The sequence below is a fragment of the Phlebotomus papatasi genome, chromosome 1 (genome assembly GCF_024763615.1).
Source record: "Phlebotomus papatasi isolate M1 chromosome 1, Ppap_2.1, whole genome shotgun sequence".
Classification (NCBI taxonomy): domain Eukaryota; kingdom Metazoa; phylum Arthropoda; class Insecta; order Diptera; family Psychodidae; genus Phlebotomus; species Phlebotomus papatasi.
In genome coordinates this window covers 72,881,429-72,899,650 of record NC_077222.1, presented here as the reverse complement: position 1 = coordinate 72,899,650, position 18,222 = coordinate 72,881,429, and the positions used below count along the sequence as shown (strand labels likewise).

General features: G+C 35.0%; 1 protein-coding gene across 2 annotated transcripts in view; it reads right to left on the bottom strand.

Annotated features, from left to right (window-relative positions):
• LOC129800663 (girdin) overlaps positions 1-18,222 on the bottom strand; it is a 49,429-nt gene that overhangs the window by 4,943 nt on the left and 26,264 nt on the right. For both annotated transcript variants that reach the window (XM_055845223.1, XM_055845233.1), the window contains exons 2-6: positions 16,266-17,248; positions 11,199-12,054; positions 5,964-7,387; positions 5,795-5,870; positions 17-189 (exon numbers count right to left, since the gene is read on the bottom strand). In XM_055845223.1, the coding sequence (XP_055701198.1) occupies positions 17-189; positions 5,795-5,870; positions 5,964-7,387; positions 11,199-12,054; positions 16,266-17,248 (3,512 nt within the window). The remainder of the gene's footprint in view (positions 1-16; positions 190-5,794; positions 5,871-5,963; positions 7,388-11,198; positions 12,055-16,265; positions 17,249-18,222) is intronic.

Below are 18,222 nucleotides of genomic sequence, written 5' to 3'. Positions count from 1 at the left end.
AAAAAATAATAATGACCTCTGAAGACTCTGTCGGGAATTTGAGTAGCGACTGAGAAGTGTAGTGTCTGAGGACACCGAATTGGGTTCCTCAGTGCTATTGTCAGAATCATTGCCACCAGACTCTGAACCCATAATCAGCTGACTCTGTGTAAGTCGACTGTCATCAATCCATGACTTCCGGTACTGAAACTGAAAGTAAAGTGAAAATAATTTCAAATATACACACTCGCTCTGATCTCTGTTATTCTGTTTTTTTTTTTACGACAAAACTATTTTCAGACTCAAAGAGATTTTTTTTACGCAATTCATTTGTTTTGCAAACTCCTAACATGAACGTGTGGGACGGATTTTATTGCATTTTCCCAACAAAATACACGGAAATATTTGCAATTTTTTCAATTTTTATGCATTGATGTGATTAAATACACAGCATCCTTATTTAGACACAGTTATTTTAACAATTTTCCCTTGAACTACTTAAAATACTTAATGCAATGCGATGCAGAGTTCTTCGTGGAAAATCTACAGATGATTGGTCAAATGATATAAATCTATCAACAATTTCACAATTTTATTACTCTTCTGAAGATATCTGACTCTTCTACGGGAATGACAGACAAATATTGCTCCTTTGAGCATTTCGGAGAAAATATTCTGAAGATTTGACTATAATATTTTTGCACAGAAATATATTTAATTCACGAGCTGATAGATATTGACTATTCTTAACAAATTCTAATAATAATCATGGGTATTCTGGAATGCTAATTGTCTTAATTTCGTAATCATTGACATGCCCAGGATTTACGACGAAATTTAAGAAAACTTTGTTCAAACTCCGGAAAAGTTCACCCTGAAATGTGCATTTTAATTACTTTTCATATTCCAACTAATCTCTTGTTTAATCAAAATTATTTTTAGACCAACTAGGGTAAATTAAGCTAATTCAAAACCTGCTCCAAATGGAAATTTTTCGCTACTCCAAATGGAAATGTCATTGTTTTCACGATAAATACAGTACTAAATTACTATTTTTATATATTTTCTATACTACAGTTTCATAATTTAGTTAATTTTGCTCCAAATAAAGCGAAAATCTATTCATATTCACAAATTTTATTTTGATAATTTCTCAGAAAAATTAAAAGTGTACCTTTTCACTATTGAATTTTTCATAGATCGAACATGTTTTCCAATGAAAAACACAATAAAATTACTGTTGTTTATTCGTTTTGTTTATGTCATATTTCTGGCTAATTTTAGTTAAATTAATTGCTAATCTTTATTGTTAACGGTACGTGAAGTTTTCAAATGAATTAATCACCTATTTCGTGAACAAAAAGGGTTTTTTTTGAAGTGTCTGCAAAAGCTTCAATAGGAAACCCCGGAAATATGATTTTTTTGGAGAGATTTTTTTTTTTTTTGATGGGAAAGGTGAAAAGACCAGGAATAAGACCAAATCCTGCATTCAGGAGCAACTCAACACGGTTTTGGATGCATTTCGTCGCGGTTTCACTTACACGTTCATCTCCAATTAGAAACTTTCCTTTGTCCCCATTTGGATTAGTATGTTTCCAATAGAAGCATTTTACACTTGGGTATTTTTCTTGTATTTAAGAAGTTTTCAAATTATAACTAAAGAATTTTCACTCAACAGTAACATTCTAGAAGTGTCAAGGAGCAAATTTATGTAATTCTCTTCAGAAAAAATATGAACTTAATGTGTTAAATCTTTTGTCAAAGTTAAAGGGTCTGGAAATGGTTTTGAATTAGGACATTTACCCTAGAATTAGAAATATTTTTTGAGATTGAAAAAAAAAATTAAAATGCATATAGAAGTAAATGTAGACGTCTTTTTGACTTCAGGTTCAAGGTCCTTAAAGCACTCTATAACATATTTCTATCGCTAGTTTTGAACTTTACAAAAGTAGATAGTCAAAGTAAAAGGAGGAAGGTGAGTGGGTGAAATTATTTTTGGTCAACTGTTTATGAGTGGATTTTGTGCCACTAGGACTTACTTAATTCTCAAATAATTGGATTATTTTACTGCTCGAACTCAAAGAGAGAGCAATTGTATAATCGTATTTTTTTAACTTGTCACCGGTCTGGAGCTTAAACGGTAAGAGATATCGATTTCCAGTCTTCAATGACCCCCAATAAAAAACAATATCTCTAGGCTTTTTTTCTCTATCCCCTCCAAAAACATGTTTTTTTTGGTTTTTCTAAGCTTTTTCAATGATTTTCACATATGTTTTAGAGGTAGTCCAGGCGAACATTTCGCCCAAATATACCTATGACCGGAAAATTCGCCATTTTAAATTATTGAAAGTCAAAGGTCAACCCATTTTTCAACCGATTTGGTTAAATTTGGATTTTTTGGAAAATTATTGTAATTTCGAACACGGCTGCATTAGTCTTCATCTAAAAAAAACTAATTCACGGTGAGCTCTATCTCGTGAGTTCGAGCATTCCGCAAAGCTGGGGGTCGCTTTGCCATCCCTTTATTCAATTTTTTTTCTAATAAAGCTTTAGAAAGACCATCATACAACCAGCGAAATTCAATTAGAAGATAGCATAATGTGAGTGGTATGTAGGTCCGATCAGACTAGAATTTTTTTTTGTACAAAATAGGTCTGTAATACGGGCTTGAGACTGAAGATTTAGCCATATGGTTTAACTGCCCAAAATTCTTATCAATCAAGATTTCTTGGAAAAAATAGCTAGGAATTGAATTATTAAGAACAAGTGACCTATAAGATTCTGAAAAGAATAAAATTGGTTGCTATTTAGGGTTTTGAGGCCTTTAGGGGCGGAACTAAACCTCTAGGTCTAGTCTGAAGACCGTTGAAAAGAACAATTTCTGTGGTAGTGAATGCCGTACGTGTACAAGAACCATTTTATGAAAAGTCGGATAAAATTTCAACGAACTTCAATTAGGATTAATACTATTTTTTTTGAAATTTTATGAAAAGTATTATTAAAATTTTCTCTAAAATTTAAATCCGGAGAAAGTCCTGACTTGCCAAGAACTTTATTTTTTCTTAAAGATCATTAAAAAATCACGTTGTTTTGTTGAAAGATTACGTCTTCCGGAGTTTGGGCCTGGACAAATATATTAATTAAGATGAAATATCAAAATTCCTTTCGCGAATGTAATTTTGAAATTGAAATTGAAAATTTCGCAATGTAATTATTTGGATTCTCGGATTTCGTGATGCAAAACTAGGCTTCTGCAGTTTCGCGAAGCATTTCTTGGATTGATAAGGGTTTCTCAATCTCAATATGAATTACCCGGGTAAATCATTCCCAGTTTTATTAGCAAAGGTTTCTGGTTTCTTGTACTTCGCGATGCAATTTTTATATCCTTCGGGTTTCGCAATGCAAAAATTGCGTTTCTCAGCTTTGTGATGCAAAAGTTGGGCTTTTTGGCTTTCGCGATGGAATTGAGTTTCTTGGTTTTCGTGATACAAAATTTCGGTTTCTCGGGTTTCACGATGCAAAAATTCGCTTTCTCGGGTTTCGTGATGCAAAAATTGGGTATCTCAGGTTTTGCAATGCAAAAATTTGGTTTCTCGGCTTTCGTGGCGGAAAAATTAGGATTCTCGGGTATCGGGATGCAAAACTTAGGTTTCGCGATGCAAAAATTCGGTTTCGCGGATTTCGCGACAGAAAAATTGGGTTTCTCGGACATCAGGACGCAAAAACTTAGGTTTCGCGATGCAAAAATTCGGTTTCTCGGATTTAGTGACAGAAAAATTGGGTCTCTCGGGCATCAGGACGCAAAAACTTAGGTTTCGCGATGCAAAAATTCGGTTTCTCAGCTTTCGTGACGGAAAAATTGAGGTTTTGCGATGCAAAAATTCGGTTTCTTGGGTTTCGTGATACAAAAATTCGGTTTCTCGGGTTTGCGCGATGCATAAATTGGGTATCTCAGGTTTTGCAATGTAAAAATTTGGTTTCTCGGCTTTCGTGGCGGAAAAATTAGGATTCTCGGGTATCGGGATGCAAAACTTAGGTTTCGCGATGCAAAAATTCGGTTTCGCGGATTTCGCGACAGAAAAATTGGGTCTCTCGGGCATCAGGACGCAAAAACTTAGGTTTCGCGATGCAAAAATTCGGTTTCTCAGCTTTCGTGACGGAAAAATTGAGGTTTTGCGATGCAAAAATTCATTTTCTTGGTTTCGTGATACAAAAATTCGGTTTCTTGGGTTTCGCGATGCATAAATTGGGTATCTCAGGTTTTGCAATGCAAAAATTTGGTTTCTCGGCTTTCGTGGTGGAAAAATTAGGATTCTCGGGCATCGGGATGGAAAAACTTAGGTTTCGCGATGCAAAAATTCGGTTTCTCGGCTTTCGTGACGGAAAAATTGGGTATTTCAGGCTTTGTAATGCAAAAATTTGGTTTCTTGGCATTCAGGACGGAAGAAATGGGTATTTCAGGTTTTGTAAAGCAAGAATTTGGTTTCTTGGCATTCGGGACGGAAATATTGGGTTTCTCGGGCATCGGAACGCGAAAACTTAGGTTCCGTGATGCAAAAATTCGGTTTCTCGGCTTTAGTGACAGAAAAATTGGGTTTCTCGGACATCAGGATGCAAAAACTTAGGTTTCGCGATGCAAAAATTCGGTTTCTCGGCTTTAGTGACGGAAAACTTGGATTTTTCGAACTTTCGAGGTTTCTAGGGTTTCGTGATACAAATATTCGGTTTCTCGGATTTCGTACTGCAAAAGTTGTTTTTCACAGGTTTCGTGATGCAAATTGGGTTTCTTAATGCAATGGGTTTCTAAAGTTACGCGATTCCAAAATTGGTTTTCTCGGGTTTCGTTATGCAAAGATTCTCTTCTTCAGCTTCGCGATGTAAATTTTGCGTTTTTCGCTCTTCGTGATACAAAAATTGGGTATTTTGAGTTTCGTGAAGCATTTCTCGGACAACTGACCAGGGTTTCTCACTATGAGTTGCCCCTTGTTTTGATGCAAAAGTCATAAAAAGATGTAACGCTTATGCCTGAGCCCTATGCGCAATTACGCCTTAAGCCGAGAGACAGCCTAGTAATTATAATCAAAATAATGCTTTAACTAAATTTCCATCAATTTCCCACTAACTAATAAATCACCTCATCAGCTGTTCAAAAAAGGCTTTTATCCACTGAAATTTTAGTTAAAATACAAGTTTTTTGTATCAAAGATATTTTACTGATTCTAATTAGAAACAATTGATTGCATAGTGGTAGTTCAAAGCTCCACTTTTAATATTCAACACAAAATCCCATTGAATTTGTAATGTTCCAAAAATATCTTCTCATCCAATTACCGAAAAATCTCTGTGTTGTGCTATAATGAAACAATGTTTAGGAGTCCACAATGTAATTCCTAAATATCAGGGCAAACACGTGAGTGAAAATAGAATTGCAAGAAATAATTTTCACGATCACGGTCAAAACATTGAAGGCACTTCAGAAATAATTAATACGATCGCTAAAGAGTGATTTAATATCGAAGAGGCTCTTTTTTGGTCTCTATGACTGATTTACTAATTCAAGTGGAACGTTTTTTTTTTGCACAAAATATGATTTTCTGTGATTTTTTACACACCACTTGGATATTTGCCAATATTTTTCCCTCTTAATGACCATTTCATGTTTAATATGTCCAAAAACAAAAAAAAGAGAAGAATTGTCTTTGAAAAGTGCTTCAATAATTCACTCAAGAAGAATGTGTGAAAGTATCTTTGAATGGATTTAGATAGGCGCTGAAAAAAAAATCGAATTGGATAGAAACAATATGATTTAACTCACTCTGTTTGGTACACGATTCATAATGTCAGTTCCGGCTTTTTTCACTCTCTTCACAAGATTTGAACCAAAGGGCTTCCTGCAAAGTAACATTGTTTATTTATCTTCTTGGAGAGGTATTTGGAGTGGAAATAGAGAGAGAAGAATTAGAAAAAAAAAACAATAATCTTACTTTTTTGGAGCACAATTGTCCATCTTCTTGAAATAGTCCATAATCTTTTCTTCAAGCTGCTCTTTTTGTCTGTACAGACTATTTAATTTGTCCGTATAGCATTTTTCCTCTTCGTGATAGTGCTGCCGATCCTGCTGCGACATCACAATCAACTCATGATACTGCGACAGAAGCTGTGAAACATTGTCCATCAACTTTTGCCGATCCGTGTCCAAATCACTGTTGGCCTTTACCAACATATCACACTGTTGCTGCACTTTGGCCAATTCAATCTCCAGCCCCGTGGCATGATCACTCCTACTGCTCAGTTCTCCCTTGAGTTCCGTATTCTGCAACATCAACCGTCCATTTTCATTCCTCATGCTCCGATACTGTTCCTGCATCGTCTTATACTGTTGCTTCATCCGATCGTTCTGCGTAAAGAGATTCCGAAAGTCCTCCTTTAGCTTCGAATGTTCCGCTCGCAAATTCGTGAGATTCATCGTATCAGACTTTGTGGATTTACTCTCAGCCTCGAGTTCCTTCATATCCTTCTCCAGGGCAAACAATCGCTCCCGCAAATCCCGATTTTCCGCCTTGAGATCCCGTATTGTCGTCTTTAAATCCTTATTTTCGCACCGGGAAGACTCATACTCCGAATTCGACTGCTCCAGCATTGATTGAAGCGACATTAGATCATGTCGTAGAGATTCATTGCGTTGCTTATAGATATCCATCTGTTTCATCAGTGATTCCTTCTCTGCTGTCAACTGCGAATTGGTCACTTGCAGTGCCACATATTGACTATTGAGTGATCCCATTTGGGATTCAGATGTCGCCAAGGCAACTTTCTGCCTTGCATTTTCACCCTCCAGCTGCTCATTGAGAGCTTTCAAGTTCGAATTTTCCGTATACAAATGATCACATTGCTTCTTCCACTGAGCACTTACCGATGATACAACTTCTTCCGTTTGATTGATCAAATCAACTTCACAATCATTATTTATCTCAATTTCCTTCTCCACCGTAAAGATCTCCTTACGATGACACAAAACACACATATCCGATGATGTTGTCTCCTTGCCAACGTGCAACATAAACTCCTTGACAGTCCTAAAGGTTTCGGGATTCTTCACCAATTTCTCCACAACATTCTCCACATTGAAATCCGAATTGTCCAACACGGTATCATCGAGACCCAATTTCTCCAGGCCCTGTTTCACCTTATTGGACACCAGGGCTCCATTCACCAAATCTCTCTGGAGTGTAGCAATTGTCTCAGCATCAATTTTCCCCTGAGAGATCAGTTCATTGTTTTGCTTTTCCAATTCAGCGATTCTCTTCACTTCTACCGACTTTTCTGCCAGTTCTCCATGCAATCTCTGCATCTCCTTGCGATGACTCTCAATTTCACTGCTATTTCTATCCAATTGTTTGTCTTTCTCCTAACAAAATAGCAAACAGAAGCAATTTAATAAATTAGAGATAGTAATGACTCTAAATTAAATAAATTATAGGTGAGATTCTTAATACAAACTCTGTTTGTGCGAATTCTATAAAAGTACCAACTGGCTAATACCGCTAATACAAATGATATATCGGAAAGGAAGAAAAATAAATTATTAGAATCTTGAATCTATCTACGTCTACCGCCGACTTCACAAACGACTGTTCTGAGCCAATTACTCAATCATTAAAAGATCATTTATCATCTGAGATAAATTATTTTCTAATGATTCCGGAATTGGCTTACACAGCGCAATAATATAATTAATGGCATTGTCCGTGCTCCTAAAAAAAAGAGCTTTGTGCAAGTGCATAAAATAAGTCCTTAATAAGTACTTATTAAGTTCTTAACTTAAGACATTATCTGTTGGCAAAAAATGGAAACTGGAATAGATACTGCAATGGAAATATGTTAACCATTGGATAGAAGGAAGGTTCTTAGCCAAAAGTCCTTATTAAGAGATTATAGAAAGGGCTTAATTGAGTACTTATTGGAAAGGTGGAGTCATGCAATATAAATTTTGCTATTCGCTACAAAGCGCTGACGTTTGTCTCATTTTCATATATTTTATTTTTTTAAGTATACGTAAGACTCTCTCAAATTCGGGCATTTGGGACCGATATCCGAATAGAGAGAAATTCTGGCGTCAAATTATTTGAAATGCAACGATTTTTTATTCATCTGCATGCACATGTTGAGTTTACATACTGTAAATTTCATGAAAAGCCCTTAATAATGCAAAATCACATCAAAACTAAGACAAAGCATGGAAAATTTGAGCATATTTGCTTGATTTGATAATCAAAATCAAACTTGATAATGTCAACAAACTTTTTTCGAATTTATCTGCCGCCCGAATTAAAAAGTAGCCCGATCTTAAAAGAGCCGAATTAGCGAGAGTCTACTGTAATTGAATGTTCTCCAACTCCTTAAAAAATTAAGTATTGTGTTAAGAACTTAGTAAGTTCTTAATAAGTACTTAATGTGTTAGCCGGGAACCTACAAAAAAAAGTTCGTAAAAGTTTGAAGTTTTTTTTTACAAATATTGTTCGTAACATGATGACGAGAATTTTTCGTTCTTTTACAAACATTTGTTCGTAAATGCTCGTAAACACACAGACAAGTGTTCGTAAAATTTAGTCATTTGTTTGTAAAGTTTTGTCAGACAAACAAAAATGTGTGAACAAATGTTTGTAAATGGTCAAAAAATGCTCATCAAGACATTTTCTTACCTTACGAATAATGTTTATAAAAAAGTACAAACTTTTACGTACGTTTTGTGGGTTATACAATTTATGAGCATTTCGTAAATCTCCAGGAGGAATTCACAAAGATTTATGAACAATTTTACAATTTTTTTTCCGTGTACGATAAGAGAAGTGGCCGTTTGCCGTTTTTTAAGGAAAGTCGGTTGTGAAGTCAGCGGCAAACGCAGATTTATTAAAAGAACTTAAATAGAACTTTAAATTTAACATGTAAGAGTGATTGGTGTTTTCCAATGAAAGGTTTAATTTTAAAGTGAAGAATTTCTTTAGACCCTTTAAGCAGAAATATAGAAAAAATAAAAATTAACACTCTGAAATGGGAAAGTCAACCTTATTAAAATTTAATTTTTAAGCTATTTTAAAACTTTTAAATACAGATAATTTTGGGAAAAATTCCTATATATGAATCATCATTAGAATTAGAAAGCTCTAAAGAAAATTAAATATATTTTTTATTATTTATTTATTACATATTTTTAAATTTCATTTAAGTATTATCTTTATCTCAGAATTGAGGAAACACTGAGAGAAATGCGAAAAAGTTAAAATAATATTCCAGAAATGTTCATTTTACCCTGCATTATTGATCCGAAATAGGTGTAAATATTATGCTTTTTAGGTGTATTGGGGGTTAAAGTTACCCTTTTTCATGTTAATTTTACCCTTAAAAAAGGTGTAAAATTAACATGAAAAAATGTTGATATATTTTTACACCTAAAAAGTGTTAAAGTTACGAGGAAAAAAAGTTAATCGCACCCCCTTTTTTACTCAGTGAAGTACCTGAAAATTTAAATTTTTAAGTCAGATTTTTTATGTGCACATTCGAGTATACTAGCTAAAGTAAAAAGTTTTGAATCTTGTTCGCTAGATTTCTGTAGTTAGCAATATCTCACGATAGATAAATCGGATCGGATCATACTATATAAACGATGTTTAGAAGATGACAACACCCTTCAAAACGTTCTTTGACAGTTTTGCATTTGATGGAACCAATTGTATGTTACAGCTTTTCGAGATGAAGGTAAAATAAGAGAAAATTCGATATGTTCTTCAGTATTACTACGACAACGGTAAAAAAACGAAACAGGCACTTAAAAAAATTGTGCTCTTGATGGTGGTCGTACTGTGTCTTATGAAACAACAAATTAGTGGTTTTAACGATTCCATTCTGGAAAAATGGACGACAAAGATGAAGTACGCTCTGGTAGGCAAATTATTGAAAATATTGCTAAAATCATGGAAATCGTTGGTTGCTCTTACGAAAAAGCTAGGTGTATGAGTGCCACATGAATTGCCAAAAAGAACTTTTTAGACCGACTTGTTGCCTGCGATTCTTTGTTGCAATGTAACGAAATCGACACAATTTCGAAACGAAAGTTGACTGGCCATGAAAAGTGGGTCACATACGAGAACAACAATTGGAAAAAATCGTGGTCCAAGCGTGATGAGCCTTCCCAAACGATCGCTAAGCCAAAAAGTTTTACTGTGTGTTTGGTGGGATTGGAAGGGAATCATCCAATATAAGCTATTGCCTACTGGCCAAACTTTCAATTCGGACCTCTATTGTCAACAACTGACCAGATTGAAGCAAACGATAGACCAGAACTACATAGAACTGGCCAATGGGAAGGGTATTGTGTTCCATCAAGCCAACGCCAGATCGCACATTTCTTTAACTCTTTCGTGTCCTTTGGGACACTGGGTACCCATGGAAACAACAATTTTTTTAGACTATCTAGAATCGATAAAAATCCGATTCTTCTGGATAAGTACAAACTATAAGGATGTCCAAATCTAGGATATTTTTTGCAGGATCCTAATTAACTCCTGAGCTTAGATATTTTTGGTCAAAAATCGTGAATTTTCGATTTTCTGCTTCCTTACAGATATTGTGACTTTTTTGATATTTCTAGACCCGAATAAGGAAAAACCTCTCGGGGTCAATAAGTATGATAACTAACAATTACAGATTACATAAATTCGAAAAACAATTTTTTCTTAAATTTTCAAAAAACTTGTTCAAACTTGATTCAAAGTTAAATAGGCCACGCCTCCAATCTATTTTATTTTAAAGAAAATGATTTTATTTAAGATTTTCTCCTTAAATTAAAATCAACTATTTCATAAAATTCTAGGAAACGCTACACAAAGAAAAGATAAGCGTATTTTTGTTTATTAACATAAATAATTAGAGGGCGTGGCTTATTTTTTGAAGGTGTGGCCATACATAAACATTTACGATTCAAGTAATTGAAGTCGATGGCTCTTAGTTTAGTGGTGAGGGCTTGAAAATTTGATTATTAAGATCGTATCAAATCCTTAAATGAATTATGTAGATTCTGAGTTAAAAAAACGAGAAACCTTGCCATTTGGAGGGATTAAGTTATTAAGAATCTCACTTAAATTACCTATAAAAATTGATGTAAAAAAATGTTTATGCGGAGCATAAGGATAAAATAAACCATAAAAAATGCTAAAGCGTACCTCTAAACTTTCTCTAAGCTTTACAACCTCTTTCGTGAAATTGATGTTCTCCTTCTCCATCGTGTTTAGCTTTTCCCTCAGATCATCCAATTGATTCCTCGTCTTATCAAAGTCCACCAATTTCTCCGATAGAGATTCACATTCCCGAGTTTTTGTGTCACACAATCGTTCCACATCATCTGCTCTCCTTTGGATACTGTCACTGAGATTCTGTATTCGTTGTTTCTCCTTCACCAGCGTCTCAATTTGCGTCTCTAGATCGATAATTTTCATACGATCAGCTTCACGTTCCTGAACTTGTCTATCATTTGCCTGCTGTCGTGCATCTAAACTATCCTGAAGCTTTTTATTCTCCTCCAAGGCATTCTTAAAAACATCCTCCAATTCCTGAATCTGTTGAACTTGCCTCTTGCAATTCTCCTGCATTTGCTCCACCTTTAGAGACAACTTCTTCTTTTCCTTCTCCAATTCGAGAATTTTATTGGATGATTCATGAAATGAGGACTCTTTCATGGCATCCAGTGTGGCAAGTAATCGTCTATTCTCCAATTCCAAACGCAATGCTCTCGTTTGGGCATTGTTTGTCAATTGACCAGATAAACTGTTGTCTGCCGAAACACTTTCCTCCTCAAGATCTGATGTCTCCTGATTGAGATCTGACAAAGCTGTGAGATTTTTCGTGGCCAGTTGAAGCTGCGTATTCTCATCTACAAGTTCTTGCAGCTTATTTTTATCTACATCCCTCTCAAGAGCCATGTCATTGAGCTTCTGCTGATATTTTATGATTTCTGATTCGAGAACCATTGCATGATCACTTCTTTTCCTCGCTCTCTGCAATTGCTCCTCCAGCATTTCCCTGTAAAGCATTTATCTCAGAACATTTTTTTTTCACACAAATTCTGAAATCTTTAGCGCTAGATGGGGAATTAAATTCTTTAAGTAAAATAAGCGATTTTTATTATTGAATCAAATTATGAACTAAAAGCTCTTATTAAATTGTCAAAAATTTGTTTTTGCGGTTCCAATCTAGGAAATAAAAATCTAACGACCTATTAAGTTTTTAAATAATTTTACCTTGGATTCTACTGATTTTATCACTCAAAGAGATAATTAAAGGTATCTTTATTTTATTTGGCACATATGCAATTAATATCACTTCTACTGCTAGATTTGTAAGCCTTATTAGTTCTATAAAGGAGAATGGGCAAAATTGTTTAACCTTTCGCTACAAAAGAGACCTATACTTTCGAATAGGTATTGGAAAAAGTAACAACCTTTGCTCGAAAATAAACCGCAAAATTATGTGGGAAAATATACGGGTCTCGTAAGCCAAAATCGCGAAAAGCCAAAATCTCTAATGTCAAAATCCTGAAAACCAAAATCCCAAAAAATCAAAATCTAGAAAAGCCAAAATCCTAAACGTCAAAATATTGAGCGCGAAAACCCCGAAAGCCATTCAAATCCTGAAAAGCCAAAATCCTAAACTTCAAAGTTCCCGAAAGCCAAAATCTCTAACGTCCGAAAGCCAAAATCACAAAAAATCAAAATACCGAACAAAAATCCTAAACGTCAAATCCTGAACGTGAAAACCCTGAAAGCGAAAATCCCGAAAATTCAAAATCCTGAAAAGCTACAATCCTGAAAGTCAAAATTCTTAACGTCAAAATCCCGAAAGCCATATTCCTGAACTCTTAAAAGTGTAATAGCTACTTCCACAATTGCATCTATTCTTGCTGGCTGCAAAGAGAAATTTTTAGTGTTTTGGGAAATTATTCTACACATTATCTTTCGTATAATTTCGTCCCTTTTAGAATTTTAACCTTTTGGGATTTTGACTTTTTTGGATTTTTGTTCTTGAGATTTTGGGTTTTCAGGATTTTAGCTTTTCGGGATTCTGACTCATTCGGGATTTTAACCGGAACAGAACATATCTCAGTTGCTTAAGAAGTGAGTCGAAATATTTTGCAATACTTATTTTCTATTCATTCAAGTCTGTTCCAAAGAATAAATTGTAAAAGAGAACTTAACCCTTTAAGGACGATCGGAAAATCGATGTCCCATAAAGAAACCAGAGATATTGCGTACTACGGACGGCCGGCCGGCCGGATGGCAGCCGGACCCGAAATTGCCGGCTTATGATTTTTGGCATTAGGGATGTTCAAAACATATACCCTGTGAATTTCAGCTCGATCGGAGCACTTTGAGAAAATCCGAAGATTACAAAATAGGTGTGATTAGAAGGAATCACACCTAATAATTTTTCCTGACTACCAAAAGTTCGTTTTTTACTTATGTTTGTACGTAAGTACAAAGTATAGAAGGTTGAAGGAATCTAGAATATTTTATGCGTCTTCAGATATTTGATATATAGTAAATTTTTAAGCTCAAAAATGACGAATTTTTAAATTCTGTAGGCGGCTGTTCTTCCATAATAATCTTTACAGTTACTATTTAAAATTTCTGTGCCATTTCCCTTCCACGAGGGGAAGAAATGTCAGACAGTATGGGTGGAGAAAAGTCAGTCTGGAGAGAACAACGAAAGGGTGAAGATCAGGCTCGGAGTTCTGGGCCTCAAGGAATGGGATGGAGTCGTCATTGCGGGGGACTTTGCACTCGGGGGGTGACTTTGCACTCTGCTGTCCGTAAGACTTTCATAAATTTTAGCACTAATTGATGGTCTTCGCCGATCCGGTCTACCATGTCAAAGTATATAGGGATATGTTATGTACCAAGTAAGGTACAATGATCCTCAAAAGAATTCTTGTAGTTTCAGTAATAGTCAATGAAATGCTAATATAGGTATTTTGTCAAAAAACGCCTCCGTGAAAAAGTTATCTGAAGATGCAATTCCAAAATCGATTTCAGAGAAGTAAATTGCCCAAATCTATTCTAAATTTATCTGGCTAGAATAATCCACTTCGATTTTGTTCATTATTTTTAGTAAATTCCTTTTTCCCCTATTATCTTCCTAAGAACGCATGATTTATGTTATAAAATTGCATACAATGGTCTTTCTAAAGCTTTTTTATAGAAATATTTGGCTAAAAATTATCCAATTTTGTGGGAACTTAAGATAAAATGACCGAGATCTACAAGATGGTATGGTCGCCATCTTGATTAGACGTTTCTGTCCGTAATTTTGAATAACTGTTAAAACAAAAATCTCATCCGATTGAGCTGAAATTTTAGTATGTTGTAGCTAATGTCAAGGCCTTTTCAGAACATATATAAAATCCGATCTAGGTCAAGTGATTGTCTGGATATAGGGGCTCCAAGTACAAAATTTTGACATTTTCATAAATACAGAACTACAGGGAGCTTCTTTTATCAAAACCATCACAAAAAAGACAGCACTATCGTTAGGCAATGAGATTTAACAAACAAACAAAAAGAAAAGTAATGTTTTTGTTTAAAACAGCGCATTATGCGCAACGCACAATAACTTTTGTTTAGTAAACATGTTTTTGACATTTCAATGAGTGTGAGTGAGATCTGGATCTAATCATCTAGCTCATTCTCATGGGAAATTTTGAAAACATGTTTACAAACAAAAGTCATTGTGTGCTGGTCATTATTTGAGAATATTGAAAACTGTTTTCGCAAAAATGAAAAATAAAAAATTATTTAAATGCACTTTTCGTTTATTTTTTTTAATTATGTTAGAGTAAATAAATATAAAAAAATTAAAGCCTCAACCATTTTTAACGGTTTCTGAGGCATTTCGCTTAGGTTTCAAATATTGAAGATTAAAAAAACAAGACCGCCAAAATATGACTATTACAAAATTTTAAAGTTTGAGCCTCTGTATCTAGGTAAATACTTGACGTAGACTGGAACATAGATACGTTTTGAAAAGGTCTTGACATCAGCTACAACATACTAAAATTTCAACCCAATCGGATCAGTTTTAGGGTTTGACAGTTATTCAAAATGGCGGATAGAAACGTCAAATCAAGATGGCGACCACGTCAACTTGTAGATCTCGTGCATCTTACCCTTAGAACTGAAGATCTTCATTGTCGTTTATTATCATAAATTGTTGATTTTTTAGTATTTATTAAAAAGTGCAAAGTCACCCGCACCTTATCCCAAGTGCAAGCCTTTTTTCTTGATTTTTTTAACATAGTATAATTTTATAAAAATTATGTTAGTGGCACAAAATCCATTCATTAACAACTGAATACAAATAATTTTACCCATTCACCCCCCTCCTTTCACTTTAGCTATGCATTTTTAGAGGGTAAAGGTGAAAAACAGCGAAAAAACGTGCAAAGTCACCCGCAACGACGGTACTCAAACATAATATTTTTCATTAGAGTGAAAATTATCAGTCATTTGTATCGTCAGAAAAATTACTTAAATTTTTGAGCTATTTTTGTCCCTATCATGAAAAAGATTTCATATGTATAAGGGTATGCCTTCTATAGAGAAATATGGTGCTTGTTAAAAAGTTACTATTTCTAAAGATTGTAAGGTCCTGAGAGGTCGATTGATAGTCCTTTTTGACTCTAGTCTCGGTGATTCTAAAATTATTTATATACCATACCAATACGTACCGAATGGGCTCAGTCCTATCTCTGGCTAAAGGTAGGACTATCTCCCCATCTACCCTACATTTTTGCCCATTCTCCTTTATCAACGATTTTTTTTGGGTTAGAAAAATGGATCTGCGATCAGTAAAATACTAAAAAGTAGTAAAAAATATTTGCCTAGATTACCGACCGGAGCAGAAGTAAAATGAAATGATAATAATCATATTTTCCTATTTTTCTAAATGTTTGAAAGCAACCAATAAAAAATTAAAATATAAATACAAAAAAGTTTGAAATTGTTGCATAGAATTTATTTATCCAATTTTCCACACGAAAAACAAGAACCAGCGATAATTGCGAAAAATAGCGAGGAAAATGAAATGCTATTTAGTGGGCAATTGTGGTGAGAATTGATTGTTCTGCTAAAATTATTTGCCATGCTATCAATAGAGTCTTTTCCCCCTTGTAATGGGATTAATTTGCGCAATTCTATCAAATTATTGTTAAAAGGATTTCCGGGATATTTTTAACTTACTTTGTCTCCAGGAGTGTTCGATTGTCCTCACGGAGCTCCTCAACGCGCGTCTTGTAGAATTCTGCATCGCTGAGCTTCTCCCTGAGCTTCTGAACTTCCACCTCGAGACGATCAGCTCTTTCTGCTCTCTCCCTGAGAACATCCACTTCATCCCTGTATGCTGATGATCTTCTTGCCTCTGTATACCATTCTTGACTTTCTGTTCGCAATTTCTCATATTGCGACGTCTTATGCTCGAGTTCTTCTTTCACTTCCATAAATGCTTCGGACTTTTCTTCCAATTCCTGACGCAATTTTCGCAACTTGGATTTGAGATCTGCCAACTCCACTACCATGTGATTACTGTCCGGACCATTTGTCGTGGCAGCAGATGATGGTGACATTGAATTAATCCGCTGTGGGCCATTATTGTGTGCCACTTCCGTTTCAATTGTAAAACTCGTTATCCAATTCGAGTGGTATTGATCGCGTTCTTTGGTCACTCGCAACAAATGATTGTACATCATATCCGGCGTTAATTGCTCCATCGATTCATTCGTCAGCACGAGACTCTGATTGTCCGTGACTTGCTTTATCAACTCCACAATTGCATGCTGTGTTTCTAGATCGAGCTCTTTGATCCGTCCAATAAATAACTCCTTATTGGGACACTGAACAGCGGCACCAAGAAGCAGTATCAGGAGCAATTTCATCTGTTCCAATCCCTGTGGTGTCTCTGGAGAGTGTCCTAAAACACTGCAATCAGGCAAAATGAGAACCCTCTGACACAATTCTTCTTCATAGAGATTTCGCAAATTCCGAACAATTGCATCAAAATTTCGGGCTCTTGCATTGGCCAGGAGGACACCATCGAGTCCAATGAGCTTCACCAAATGATGCTGAGGCTCTGGATCTATCTGTAACACAACACTGTTGATGATAGCACCATCCAACAGAGAAGTATATCCTGACAGAATCTCCGGACGTGGAAGACATGATTCCAGCTACAAGAAAACAAAGAATATTTTACAAAAATCAACATTGAAGGTAATATGAGACAATTTATGATTGGTATGCAAGAGCCACATATATATTCCATAACTCTAGATAGAGTGTAACTTATATGGCGCTCTCAGATGTATAAACTTCATTCATGCTTGAATTATTCATCAATTTATATGATGACTTTGCATTTAAAGCTTGAGCAAATTATTATGCATGTGTCTCACAGAATTATACATTCCCCACATAAGATTTATTGTGGGAAATTATTCATGATTGCAGATAATCAATTGGGTAATAATTAATTTACCATCTAATTGGTATTATTTAGCATTCTTTTGAAATGCTAATGTTCATTCCTATACTGTATTCTTCTTCTGTTTGTGGTAAAACTTGATGCCAAATTCCTTAAATGCCGGGTGCTTTATCTCAACATTTTTCACGGTCCTTTCAACTTTTCAAGTTTCAACAATAAAAAAATACCAAAACCAAAATAATCACAGACTTTTGGTGACACAATTAACCCAAAGTGTCAATGAATTGAGAGTTGAAGTGGAGATTGAGTAGAAAAAGAAAATGTGGGTCAGTGCCATCATTCAATACATCACAAGTCAACAATTGCCAAGTCTCACTTTCCCTCTCATTTGCTGCACCTTTTGCCTAAACTACCTAAATGAAAGCAAAAGTATTTTGCAGCATACCTTAAACAAACATTATATTAATTGTTTTTGAATAACTATTTGATTTCGAAGAGATAAATCAGAGGATTAGGGTAAATTAAGCTAATTCAAAACCTGCTCCAAATGGAAATTTTTCGCTACTCCAAATGGGCCAATCCATCTTAAAACGACCGAAAAAATCGCAAATCGAGGGGTCATGGTCTTAGATGTTTTTGAATTTTACATATGTTAAAGTACACGATAAAGTAATATACCCCTATTTTTTTTTCGTCTGAAAAAAATTCCTGGCCGGAGAT